Raw genomic sequence first — 12,888 nt, 5'->3', positions numbered from 1 at the left:
CTTAACATCTTGACATCCTAATCGACTTGAAAACTTCATAGTCTCCTGCACATCTTCTCAACCGGCTTCTCCATCATCTTTGAAAGTATCCAGAGTAGTGTTAAAGATCATGTCGAAACCGTCTCGAATACTCTATTGGTTCCGAACAGATCTCCGAATCACCGATTCCCCAGCTCTCACCACCGCTCTCTCTTTACCCGACATGAACGCCTTCTACCCGATATGGTGTTGGGATCCATCTTACATTTACGGTCATAGAGTCGGACTGAATCGTTGGTCTTTCTTACTTGAAAGCATGAAAGACTTATCCGATCAACTCACCTCTCTTAACCCGAGGCAAAAATTACATGTTTGTAGAGGTTCACCAGAAGAAGTTTTACCTGTTTTATGGCGAGAATGGGGGATAACTCATATTGTTTGGGAGAAAGATGCCAATGCTTATGCTAAAATTAGGGATGAGTGTATAAAAAGGTTGGCGAAAGAGAAAGGTGTGGTGGTGGTGGATGTACCAGGAAGACATTTGTTTGATCCTGATTTAGTGGGGAGAATGAATGGAGGGAAACCTACCATGACTTTACAACAATGGCAAAATGTGAGTTGAGTCAAAGATTTACCGCAGGTCATATTTGAGATGATGGATGTTACAAATATCGGTTGATAGAAGAGAAAGGAGAGGATAAGGGATAAAGGGTTGACGAATAGATTACCAAGAAAATAGGAAAAGTGGAACAACCTAGTTTAACACCTACGATACTTCCAGATCCAGGGGAGACAACTTTGAGGTATAGCAGGAAGGTGTACAAATGGGATAAAGTGGATTTGAACGCTCATCTTAGGACTGGCAAAGACACTTGTTTCGGTAAATTCCTCCCTCCGTTCTTCGAGATAGTTGGCACTCGTTGGTAGAATATTGAGGATTACCAGCCGGAGCGAAGAAACAAGGGAAACGTGAGGAGACGTACTGACCAAAGATCACTTCACTGGTCCCGAAGGAGATTTCTCCGTACCTACTCTCTCTCAGATGGGTTATCCACCATCCACAACTTCCATTCGAGGGGGGACCACTCAAGCTCATCTTCGACTAAACACCTTCCTCTCTCATCCCCAAGCAGTGGCCACCTTCTCGAAACCTCATACCGCGCCTACGGCATTGGAACCGAGTACGACATTGCTTTCGCCTTACCTCAAATTCGGTTGTGTGGGCGTGAGGGAGATATGGTGGGGATGTAAGAGGGTCGTTGAGGCGTATAAGGGTGAAAAGACTAAGGAGCCAGAGAATATGTTTGGGCAGGTGGGTTTATGGACTTCTTCTGATTTCCTGACCTTTTGTCATCAAGTTGATCGGGTACTTGTTGGTGGTTGCGATGTGGGCGCCATATGGGGATGATTGTGTCCGGTTGACATCTCGAGACCGCTGGAACTGACCTGAAGCTCGAATTTAGAGATATGTACGCATGTGCTGAAGCTCTTCAACCCCATTTCGAACGTATACGCGGTAACTCTGTATGTCGGTAAGTGTCACTTTATGGCGTGTCCAAGCTTATCAGATAGGTACATCGATTGGGGATTACAGAATCAATACGATGAACAAGGCAGGGAGATCTTACCGCGTCCTAGAGGGAAAGAAGAGGATGAGAGAAGATTTGAAGCTTGGCGAGAAGGTTGTACAGGATTCCCGTACGTTTCCCGCCTTTCCTTCTTGTACGTTTACTCAGCAGAACGAATAACTGACTTGTTAGTTGGATAGACGCTTGTATGCGCCAATTAAAATCCGAAGGCTGGATACATCACTTGGCGCGACATAGCGTAGCGTGTTTCTTAACCCGAGGGCAATGTTACATCTCGTGGGAACGGGGTATGGAGGTTTTTGATGGTAAGTTGACTCACTTCTGGTCCATCTCTACTCGTCGTTTTTCGCCGTCTTTCCTTCTTCAGATCTCCGTCGGTTTCTTGACCAGGAGACTTCTGAAGAATCAAGCTAATCGACAGAATGGTTGATAGATTGGGATCCCGCCTCAAATGTGAGCTTGTGATTTTCTGTTTGTAGCCAAAAGCTGACGAGTAGCCGGGGAATTGGATGTGGCTCAGCTGTTCAGCTTTCTTCTCCCAATACTGTTAGCGTCATGATATCGTACAATTTCGAGGTTAATGTGATAGATCGTGTGTACGGCTTGGTGAGCTGGCCGCAGAAGACAGACAAGACTGGTGCTTTGGTGAGGAAGTATTGTGAGTGTTTAGATTAGAATAATATTGACGGTAGGTCCCGAACTGGAAAAGTTTCCTGACAAAGTGGGTCATTCTCTGGTGCCATGACATCCCCCATAATCCCCGCATATGGTGACGACCAAACATTAGTGGGAGGGATGATTGATCACAGTACATTTACGCACCACATACGGCCCCTTTGTCGGTGCAAGAAGCCGCCGGTTGTGTCATCGGTCAAGATTATCCCCTTCCGATTCTAGATGAACGGGCAGAAAAGGATCGTTGTTTAGCACGAATCAAAAACGCTTATCAATTGGGATTCCGCGGAGCAGATCCTGAAGTGTTGAGTGGAGAAGCTGACAAGCGGTTGAAAGAGTTGCATGAGAAATCAGGGGCGAGTATGGTGAAGAGTGAAAAAGAGAGAGACGAAGAGAAAGGAAGGTTGAAGAGAGAAAGAGAGGGAGATGGGACATTAGACGGATACGTCAAGAGACAGAAATGAGTTGATTGGTCATTTGAGTGCAGTTCAGTAGATGCGTGTTTGATGAACGAGTGTTGTACTTTTCCGAACCTCATGGGGGCAATGACTGCATTGTATAGACAATACCTGGAGATGACTGCTAAAGTCAGCATGAGCCATCAAGATTTGAAATCGGATCAGATCCTCTTTTGAGGAGCCCTATGTTGTCTTCTTCTCCCCATAGGGGTAAGATTAAGGATGACAATGAAAGACTTGGATCATCATGTCCGCGTGAAAAGAGACATTGTACTCACTACTGTAGATTGCTCGATTATCTTACTAATCCTATAAGCGTCCTATCCCGCACAAAAGCCAAAAGTACTTAGTGTCAAAATGAACATGGAAAGTGGATCATCTTTCAGGGGGAGACCGGCGTTATAAGGGTCATACTTTGGTGCATGACCGGGGTTATTGTCCTGATTTGAACGTGGCACTCACGACGTCATTTGTCCTCGTTCTCCACTGCCCACTTTGCGCCTGTCTTCTTCCTCTTTCCACTCAATTGTCCTCTCCCTTCACTTCATCTCATCTTTTCTATATCATCGTTCGCTCCGTAAACCATCAAACCAGCATAACACTTCTCCGTCCACAAGTATCCTCTTCAAGTCGAACTCTGGAGCAAGTAAAGTGACTTAAACACGTACTCTGGAAGGGTAAAGGACCCCTATTCGCGTGTCAGGGAAGCTTCGTTCAACCCAGCTTCATATTCGATACTCACTTCATTCCGATCACTGTACCCACACTTCTCTCAAGAGACGACAAATTGAGGAATACAGAGAGATAGAGAGAGTAATCAGACAACCATGTCGGTAGAGATCTCACCTGCGAACCAATTGGGTTTCCCACGTAAGTTCTCATTGCCTCGTGTTTTCACTCCACATCACTGGATATTCGTCCAATCTCATGATCATGGAGCTTCGCATCGTCATTTCTTGCGTGGTATTTCTGTATGAGGACAAGGAGGAGGGATATGTTGGATCCTCGTATCTTGACATGAGGGAGATGAATGATGGTGGAAGGAATGCCGGGTTGACCGGACGTATATGAGACTTCGCTCACCAGTAGGCCCTCTGACCACTACCGTCAAACGATCCATTCTTCTTCATAATCCTCATTCCGCCCCTGTCGCTTTTAAAGTCAAGACCACAGCTCCTAAACAGTATTGTGTGAGACCCAATAGTGGACGGATTGAACCTGGTGAGAACGTGGAGGTTCAAGGTGAGTCACCCTTTTCTCGTCTAAGCCCTCTGTACTGTACGCTGCACTTTTTTCGCGTCAGGTGCACGATTATCAACAAGCGTGGGATCAGATGTGAGAAGAAGATAGAAAGGGGACTTGGTCAGGATTGGCTGATCAGACCGGTCTCTTGTTCAGGGTGGCGATGGTTCATAGTGTTTGCACGCTGACTAACAGTCTTACTTCAACCACTTCCCGTCGAGCCGCCTCCTCATGCGAAATGCAAAGACAAGTTTCTAGTCCAGTCTGCGTACATTGCACCAGATTCGGAAATGCACTCTTTGGCGGAAATGGTGAGTGTTGTCGAGTTGCTTCTTTTCAATTCCTTGATTTATCAGCCACTTGAGTGATGAGTAGTAAAGATGATTCTGGGTGAGATAGGCTAACGGGCAGTGGATGAATGTCGAGAGGGCAAACAAGAGCGCAATATCCGAACACAAGATCAAGGTGGCTTACTTACCACCTGAAGATGGTAGTGGGAATGTCAACGGTATCCCGGAGGAGCAGGAGGCTGAATTGGAGCAAAGCCGTTTGATGGACGAGTCTGTATGTGTCTCTCAATTGCCGCTCCGCTCTCCTTCTCACTTGTCCTCTTTCCTACTCTCCCTGTCGGATTTCCTAGGTTCACCCAACTGTGTGCTCTCGGAGGTGCTCTTGTGTGAATTGTCTAACGCTCTCTTTCTCTATTTTGGTCGTGTCCTCCCAACCCATCGTCCCACATCCAGCGCTACTTCATGTCGGCTTCGCAGAATGATCTTCGTGATGGTATGAGCCGTTGAACTACGCGTCTGAGAAGGAGTACGACCCCAAGCTCTTCCGTAACGGAGGTTACTCCACTTGGGAGCCAACTCCCGCTCCATATACCCCCGCGCGTTCTGTTCGTTCTTTCTACTTGCCCCTTTCTCTTTTTTCGCAATTGCAATTGTTCTTGTGTATGACATATAAATTCCCTGTTCACAATATCCCTTCCTGGACTTGAGGCTGATTTTGTTCTAGCACATGTACGCCGCTGCCGAATCTTCTCCCGTCGCTACACGGATCAACGGCGATCATTCCCCCGTCGTTCCCACTTCCCCCGCTAACGGTGTTCATACTCCCGAGAAACCCATTCCAGTCCTCGGTCCGGGGGACGTCATTGCCGTCGGTGCATCTCCTACCAACATCGCACTCGAACAAGGTCTCGCAGCCACACAATCCGATAGCGAAAAACTCTCCATCGCTCTCAAAGAACTCGACTCTCTTCGTGCTCAACTCGCCGAAGCACAAGGTCCTCAAGTCACTGGTTTGCGCAGACGCGGTGGACCCGCCCCGACCAACGGTACGAGTGTGGAGACTGCTGTGGAAAAAGCGAAAGACGTTGTGCAAAATGTCGGAACACAAGGAGTTCCGGTGGAGGTCGTAGCTGCCCTTGTGGTAGGGGTTTTCGTCATGACCTATCTCTTCTTTTAGTTGCCACTCTCGACATACATATTTTCTCCAGCAACGTGAACGTTTCAGATTTGGTCAATGAGTTCTTTGTCGAGATGAGGAGCGTTGTGGAGTAAAATGGTTTTAGGAAGGGGGAGGAAGAGAAGAACCCGGGTTAGAGGGGAAATGATGGATATGAGGTAGATGGACATGAGCTGTAACTTATAGGATATTACATGATCTCTTGTGCCCATTATGTCCGCGCTGCCTTCTACATGTGGACCGTCTTTGATTCTCTGATGCTATGAACACACATGACTCAAGCTGGAATGTGGAGTGGTCGACCGCCGAAGACCGAGTCTAGGCGGATTGTAAGGGATTTAAGTTTGTACCTCGTTTTGGTTACCGAATTATGGGCTTGGCAGGAGAGGAACATTCCACCATGACGATACGACAGCTTGATGAGGTTTCCCTGTGTGACAGTCTCTTGCGAAGGAATATCAATGACGCTCTATGTATATTCTATTCTCCTTCCTCATTCCAGACATATAAAACCCACCCAACATACAATCTCAAATGATTTCATAGTATCTTCTTTGTTCCCTCCTGACCCACTCAGCCGTCATAAAAAAAACCTATCTTTCAAGTTTTGCTGACACGAAGTCATAAGAGAAAAGAAATGACAAAGAAACATCGATCTTTGAAATCACTTCTCTCACCATTAACATCCCCTATTACCTCTCCAACTTCTCCATCACCAACATCAACATCAACCACTTCTGTCCCTTCTCTACGTGACCTTCGAGATTCTCAATCTATCACTTCTTCCATTGATTATCTCTCCACCAGTCCTTCTATCCCATACAACCCAGCTCAACCTTCCATTTCCCCTATCTCAATCGAAGATGATTCTTCTCTACCTTCTTCTCCTAATGTAGGATCATCCACATTTTCTTCAATGGAACACATCACCAAAACCACTTCGATCAGTGCTAGTACGGAAAGCTCAAATTCCGACCCTCTTGACAGATCACCGGAAAGTACCAGAACATCCAATCCACATATAGATGAAGAGATGGCCGGGAAATGTTCAGGGGAGATCATCACCAATAGAAAGACTTACATGACGGACGTAAAGTTGAATAAAGCTTTAGAAGAGAAAGAAGAAAGTGGGGCACCGCCACCCAGATTAACGTCAGGGATAAAGGAAGATAAAGATAAACGTTTTTCACTTTCACTTTCTTCTCTTTCTACAGCTTTAAGTAATAAAAAACATCAAGAATATCAAAAGTCTGATCAAATGAACGGATATATTCCTGTGAATCCCAATTTGGTTCGAATAGGACAAAATCAAATTCCTCCCCCACCTTATGGAAGTGGAACTGCTGTACCTGTGAATCCTGCGGGTGTTCAGACCGGGGGCGTTGATAATGGGGTAGGAATAGGAATGGGGACTGGATCGAATATAAGTTATGGAGATATGGTCAGTGTTGGAGGAGGAGAAGGGAAAGGGAAAAAGAAAAGTAGTAAACAAAGATTTGCAGAAAGACAAGTGAGTGATCAGTGAATTGTCTTATTTACCTAACTTCTTTGACCGAAGTCGTTTGACATGACACACATTCCTTTTTCCTTCTCTCAATGACAGCATAGTCGGATATCCATCTCGGTGATAGTTTCCCATGAAAATGTGCAATAGTGCAGTCGACTGTCAGTCTCTGAGGGTGTAGGGGTGTCTGCATGTCTGAAAAATCAGAGGAATGCAGGAGGAATTGGGGAATAAGTCAGGGTTATATATTGTGAAGACGCTAACATCAAGGCAAGAAAACAGGAAGCTCTTTTAGCCGTTGCACCACCAGTAGACCCAAATTGGAGTGCTCAGTTAGAAAAAGAGAGACAAGAAGAGATTCAAGTGATTTCGGACGCCTGTGAGGTTTTAGGGAGAGAGCTATACGAGGTCAGTTTGCCCTTTGCTTCGCTTAGCCCTCCTTCCTTTGAATTCTTCTTCGGGCGTAATACTCCACTGCCATCAACGAACTCTTTCGCCTTTTCTGAATGGCTATTATGAGAAGATGAAGTATTCCACTTTCCAATCTATTTCACCCTCTGTTCATGCCTTTCAGTGATTGGACAGCCGATCATCCAGCTCACCAACAGATACCTCCTGATGGTCATTGCATGTTCAATGCCATCGGAGACCAACTCTACCAACTAGGTCTCATTGCAGCTCATCAAGCTACAAACCCTCTTTACACTCGACGGAAAGCATCAGAATATATGCTAGCTCATAAAGACGATTTCATGCCTTTCGTACCTGGTATCAATGGTGAAGATGCGGTTGGAGCGACTGATGATGGGGTTATCACCGAAAAAGATTTTAGGAAATATTGTAAACTTGTTGCTGAGACTGGAGAATGGGGTGGGGAGCCAGAGGTGAGTCAAAACAGTCACTTTCTGATTATCCTTCTATATTCTCACATTCCATCGTCCCTCTTTCATTGACCAAGCTGCTGATCTTGTCGTGGCGTGACAAATTCTCATCGGCTCCTCATCCTCATTGACGATTACGAGGATAAGATGTCAAGAGGATGGACATCGTGTCGTTTTCACTCAATTGACTAATCTCAGATCCAAGCTTTGACCAGAGCATTCAACATCCCCATTCACGTAATACAAAGAGGACCGCCAACCGTTGTCTCTCACGGAGGACCGGGTGATACGTTCGGAGGAGCAATGACAGCGGAACAATCAGCAGCAGCAGGAGATCGTGTGGTGAGGATAAGCTATCATAAACGAATGTATGGATTAGGAGAGGTACGTCTTGTAACTTCATGGTAAAGGAGATCGCTGATGGGAAAGCATTATAACAGCTTACGAAAGAAAGTCATTTGAAGTGGTATGGGTTTTAAATGACCATTGTACTATATCCGTAAGCCAATATGATCATCTACACATATGATATACTCATCCTGTGTGTCACTTGCTCAGAGGTCAGCTCTACTGAAAATGCTCACGCACTAACAAATGACAGCTCTGTCAAGTGATTCATCATCCCAAAGGATTACATTCCTCATTCCTCATTTTCCAGCCGTCAGTCGTCAAATTCGTCGACTCAAATGTATCTGATTCCTCGCAGAGACGACAAGAGTCTCTCGATTTTCGATAGGTGTGTCCTGCAGATGACTTCTCGCCAAACGTGTGTCCTAAACCACGAATCTCACCTCGTTGTCTGCATCGTCATATTGAATCACTCCTTCGATGTCACCCATGTTCATGTCAGAGACGTTATTGATGATTTCAGTAAATTTCATCTCATCGTTCTGGCATCGCGTCTACTCAATCCTGTTGACCCCTAATTATGATTCCTACCATCTCGAAAACCATTCCTCCAACATCATCATGTTTACTCTTCATGTGGAAAAGCTGACATCTAATTCTCATCCTCTACCTGAGTAGAACTCTCGTCCTCCGCCTGAGTAGGACTGGATGACCAGTACCCATTAGTCAGAGGAACATCTTCCAATCCACCTTCATCCTCCCAGTTGATGGGTAAAACAGCAACCAAAATCTGGTTTTCAGTATTTTCATAATGAATCTCACCCGGTTCGAGACGAGTCATCGAATTTTCTAATTCTTCATTCCTCCATCCCATAAAACCTAAAGAGTACGGAACTCCTTCGGTAACACTGGTAGCTAAGAAGTGCATTGCCTCCAAGTGACCATTAGGTTGTTGAGGGTTGGTTATGGTAATAGGTCTTTCGTGAGTACCCATACGTACAAGACCATGATCTTGATATTCTCCCGGTCCAAATTCCCATAATGACGGTTGTGTAGCACCGTTAAATGCATTGTATCCCGCACGTTGATGGCTAAGACTATCGAAAGTTCCGGTGAAAGCATCACTATGGATCGAAATTGGATTGGATTGTTGAACTGTTGCATTTGTAGGTCGGATGGAAGGAGGTCCATTAGAAGATAAATTGAGTACATGACCTGATAGAGTAATTCCTCCAGAGTATGTATGAGCTAAAAGACTATAAATCGGTTGTGGGTTATCATGCTCATGACCTAGATAATGAACGTGAGGAAGAGATTCTTGACAACCAAGTAAGGTGGAACATGCTTGATTTGTGAGAACAAGTGTACTCTCCCCATTGGTGTCAATTTCAAAATCATCATCGTCAAAGAAAGATAACCTAGTGAGACCATCAGGTAAAGCATGTTGGGAAGCCATGGTACCTAATCAATGTATTTTGTTGTGTATGTGGGCAGGGATTTGTTTCGTTCTATATGTAAATGTAAGTACTTCTCAGTTCTTCTTGAGTTGAGTGAAGAAAGTGATTTGTGTGATGAGAGTGATTTGTGAGGATGAGTAGTATTTCATCTTGTTGAACATGGATTTTATATCATTCCTACCATGTTCAACATTTGACAAATGATATGCTTACGGAGAGAGAAACAGTAACTTGACACGTGCTTCAATCCCCTTGAACTGTTCCCCTTCCAACCGTTCCGATTCACTTTGTCGCAAGTCTAGTCTTGGGAATTTTTACCCAGTGGAGATCGGTATCAAGTGTTGATTCATGTTAGGAATTGTACTTGAGAAAAGGAAAGTAGGAATTGACCTGGGTGAAACAATCATGGGGATCCCGTACAGTATATTCCTTTGTCTGGGATATGTTTGTACCAGTACAGTAAGAAAACTCAGCTGATACCACTAAGATCAGCTGTTTGATCCCTCTCATCAATCTGTTACAAAGTGTCCATCTCATCCAATTCAATTGCAGATGGTTCCCTTGATTCACCCCAGTCAAGATGACATGTGTTCAACATGTTACAAGGTCTGCTTCTAGTCAACCCGTTACACATTTTGTGTACGCACGGAAATTTCCCGTTTTGAACCGGTGAAACGAAGTGACAGTTTCATCCGGTTCAACATGCTGAATGTCACATACATACATCAGATAAGAGCTTTACGACTTCCTATACACCGTATCACGTATGGGCAGCCGTGTTGGATGTGGTGCAGAATAGAAATCATCCTGTCATCTACATGGAAGATCTTGAAGACAACATGGTGACTGGGCATATCTTGCATCAATCCATCACTACTATCTCTGTCTCCCAATACTCCCAGTCTCTCCCTTCCAAAGACCCTACGGGAAAGTCTACATCTTTATATCCCCTCTCATTGGACAGAAAGTGTGACAGTCTCAGTCACTTGTGTCAAATCGGTCCGCTCTGAGTGTCGGCCATGATGAACAGCACTGTACGTCGAGCGAAGTTGGTCATTTGTTTTCCATCCCTCAAAGGTGATCATACAGTCTTCCAGATCCCATCCAACAGACAAGACACTCAAAGCTTGGACCAGACCTGGTGCCATCGATCCCAGCTGAAGAGGCATAGGGGTGAAAGGTGTTGTGACCCGTGAATTATGATTGATTGTGAAGTCCTCTTCTTGGAATGTCCAAATAGAAGGAGTGGGTTGTGGTGCCCAGGAAGGAGAGAAATCATCAAGACAGTCATTGAATGCCTCACTGGATATCACTATTTGACTTACTTGTCCAATTTGGTTGTTCTTTGTAACTGTCACGCCTGTTGGGCTGAGGGATTGACATTCAAATGTTAACTTCTCGCCTTCTGTAACTTTGATGAGTCTGTAAGTGTTCTTGTCTCCTCGATCCCACATGAAGAAATCTCGATGTTCTTGATTTTCCCGACAATTTTTTTTGGATTGACATGCTCGACTGGTGAGTACCAAGCTGGTGTAAACATCAGGAATATTTACAAAGTCACGATTGGTCAAAACAGAGCTGTTCACCTCATCGTCCAAGGCAAGTATCACACCACCAAAGAGAAGAAAACCTCTGGGGTCCATGATGCAGAATATGGATATTGTTGATTGATCAAACTAATTTCTCAATGATGATGTGCGGATCTGGAAGTACTTGCACGTACAATGTAGAGTGATAGAGATGAGGGAGAATGACAAACACATCATTATTGAGGTCATTTATAAACCCTTCACCATATTGCACGAGCATCTTGCTGACCTCTAATTCATGACGCAACATCTGTGCCAAAGCTGTAGTACCTTTATCACCTCCACTCGGGATACAAGGGAAGTCTGAAGAAGTTGTTCCACCATTAGAAGTCAGACGGGTTTCACAGTTTCACAATAAATGTTAGACAAAGGTGCATGTGTTTTGCATGTCACAGACGGAGATCTGATACATGTGGGCATATGATGACTGATGATGCCACAGCTAGGGGGAGAGGAGTGTATCATTTGCATGACCTGCACTACTCCACACCGATTCCGCGCGCTTGCACCATCCGTCACCACTTTAATCCACTCTGCCAAGAGTGTAGCACACCACCTACCCCACACCAGTACAACCCACAGTTCAGGCCTACAAGAACGTACCGTTTCCCCTTTATCTCTAAGCTACCTGTGACCTGTGGGGGATGGCGTTGCACGGGTCCACATCACTTTGCATACTCCATCCGCAGGTATTGATTAAGTGGGAAATCACCTTTGACATGCATAATCTTTGACTGCATAGCACTGGCAGGAGTTATAATACTACAAAATCATCATGACAGCTCCGGATCAAAAAGATGCGGTACCTGTCCCATCTCCACATTCATCACCATTATGGTGGATCGCTCCGGAACCACTCCTAGGACTGTCAGACTGTCACGACCAGTACTTATAGCGAGATCAACTCTCACTAGCAGAGTTGATATTGAGCCTTTTAGGACGGTTTATGATCGCGGGCTCGCTACCCGGTCATGACAGAATATCAACTCTAACGGGTCAGACGTTCGATTCACGGCTCTCACCTTATGTGTGGGGTGTGCTGGCTGCAGGTGTCAGCACCCCTTCTCAGGTTTCACCCTGAGCTCAGGTTTCATCCTGAGAGGTTGGTCTGGGGTCGCCAACCATCCCATGGTCGAATCGGAGGATTCGACATTCCTAGTTCCTAGTTCGAGTTCCGAGAGCGTGAATACCTGCCGAGGGTACCTGACTTGCAAACCCACAGGCTTGGGGGGGGCCTGCCGGGGTTTGGGGTTCAGAAGTACTGCTGTCGAGACGCCAGCTTCCCTGAAGGAGGGGAATGTGTCACGACCAGTACTTATAGCGAGATCAACTCTCACTAGCAGAGTTGATATTGAGCCTTTTAGGACGGTTTATGATCGCGGGCTCGCTACCCGGTCATGACACAGACGCTTCTACTGTTTGGTGGTGACTTACTTGAACGTTGTGCTCCCCCACGTCTTGATGAACCAGCAGATCTCCTTTCCTTAAATGCAGCCAGTGTTCGCTGTGGTTCCTCCGTTCTCTTGAACTCTCGGTTGTCACTCGGCGTCGCCTGACATCACTTTCTTCTCTGCAGTAGAGAGGTTCCTGCGGACATCGGTTGCCGGCAATGATCCAATTAACACGAATTTTACCGCCTACAAAGATATTAGTAAAATAACATTGCCAGGGACCACATTAATCAGGTAGGATGTTTGAA

General features: G+C 45.5%; 6 protein-coding genes across 6 annotated transcripts; 4 read left to right on the top strand and 2 right to left on the bottom strand.

The window, feature by feature from the left end:
- Nucleotides 1-124: 124 nt before the first annotated feature.
- Nucleotides 125-2,557, top strand: TREMEDRAFT_21150 (uncharacterized protein; the record flags this gene model as incomplete). The annotated part of the gene is made up of 11 exons (XM_007005908.1): nucleotides 125-592; nucleotides 703-859; nucleotides 972-1,291; nucleotides 1,432-1,511; nucleotides 1,552-1,677; nucleotides 1,740-1,873; nucleotides 1,990-2,021; nucleotides 2,066-2,114; nucleotides 2,158-2,226; nucleotides 2,261-2,289; nucleotides 2,378-2,557. Coding segments are annotated over 11 exons (1,644 nt in total), but the record flags the coding sequence as incomplete, so codon positions are not given.
- Nucleotides 2,558-3,212: 655 nt separating this feature from the next.
- TREMEDRAFT_44861 (uncharacterized protein) lies at nucleotides 3,213-5,902 on the top strand. Its single transcript, XM_007006007.1, has 5 exons — nucleotides 3,213-3,571; nucleotides 3,791-3,943; nucleotides 4,139-4,254; nucleotides 4,355-4,507; nucleotides 4,958-5,902. The coding sequence occupies exons 1-5, from the start codon at nucleotides 3,529-3,531 to the stop codon at nucleotides 5,408-5,410; spliced, it is 918 nt and encodes a 305-aa protein (XP_007006069.1). The 5' UTR covers nucleotides 3,213-3,528; the 3' UTR covers nucleotides 5,411-5,902.
- A 946-nt stretch (nucleotides 5,903-6,848) lies between these two features.
- On the top strand, nucleotides 6,849-8,257 carry TREMEDRAFT_33151 (uncharacterized protein; the record flags this gene model as incomplete). The annotated part of the gene is made up of 5 exons (XM_007005959.1): nucleotides 6,849-6,920; nucleotides 7,185-7,322; nucleotides 7,523-7,798; nucleotides 7,994-8,179; nucleotides 8,225-8,257. 5 exons carry the CDS (start codon nucleotides 6,849-6,851, stop codon nucleotides 8,255-8,257), a joined length of 705 nt encoding a protein of 234 aa, XP_007006021.1.
- Nucleotides 8,258-8,795: 538 nt separating this feature from the next.
- Nucleotides 8,796-9,599, bottom strand: TREMEDRAFT_63735 (uncharacterized protein; the record flags this gene model as incomplete). Its single annotated transcript, XM_007006071.1, has 1 exon — nucleotides 8,796-9,599. One exon carries the CDS (start codon nucleotides 9,597-9,599, stop codon nucleotides 8,796-8,798), a length of 804 nt encoding a protein of 267 aa, XP_007006133.1.
- A 470-nt stretch (nucleotides 9,600-10,069) lies between these two features.
- Nucleotides 10,070-11,243, bottom strand: TREMEDRAFT_63734 (uncharacterized protein; the record flags this gene model as incomplete). Its single annotated transcript, XM_007006070.1, has 3 exons — nucleotides 10,070-10,114; nucleotides 10,248-10,305; nucleotides 10,714-11,243. 3 exons carry the CDS (start codon nucleotides 11,241-11,243, stop codon nucleotides 10,070-10,072), a joined length of 633 nt encoding a protein of 210 aa, XP_007006132.1.
- Nucleotides 11,244-11,964: 721 nt separating this feature from the next.
- On the top strand, nucleotides 11,965-12,590 carry TREMEDRAFT_63733 (uncharacterized protein; the record flags this gene model as incomplete). Its single annotated transcript, XM_007006069.1, has 2 exons — nucleotides 11,965-12,056; nucleotides 12,239-12,590. 2 exons carry the CDS (start codon nucleotides 11,965-11,967, stop codon nucleotides 12,588-12,590), a joined length of 444 nt encoding a protein of 147 aa, XP_007006131.1.
- Nucleotides 12,591-12,888: the final 298 nt, after the last annotated feature.

The sequence above is a fragment of the Tremella mesenterica genome (assembly GCF_000271645.1).
Source record: "Tremella mesenterica DSM 1558 unplaced genomic scaffold TREMEscaffold_9, whole genome shotgun sequence".
Lineage (NCBI taxonomy): Eukaryota > Fungi > Basidiomycota > Tremellomycetes > Tremellales > Tremellaceae > Tremella > Tremella mesenterica.
This window is presented reverse-complemented; position numbering and strand designations above follow the sequence as displayed.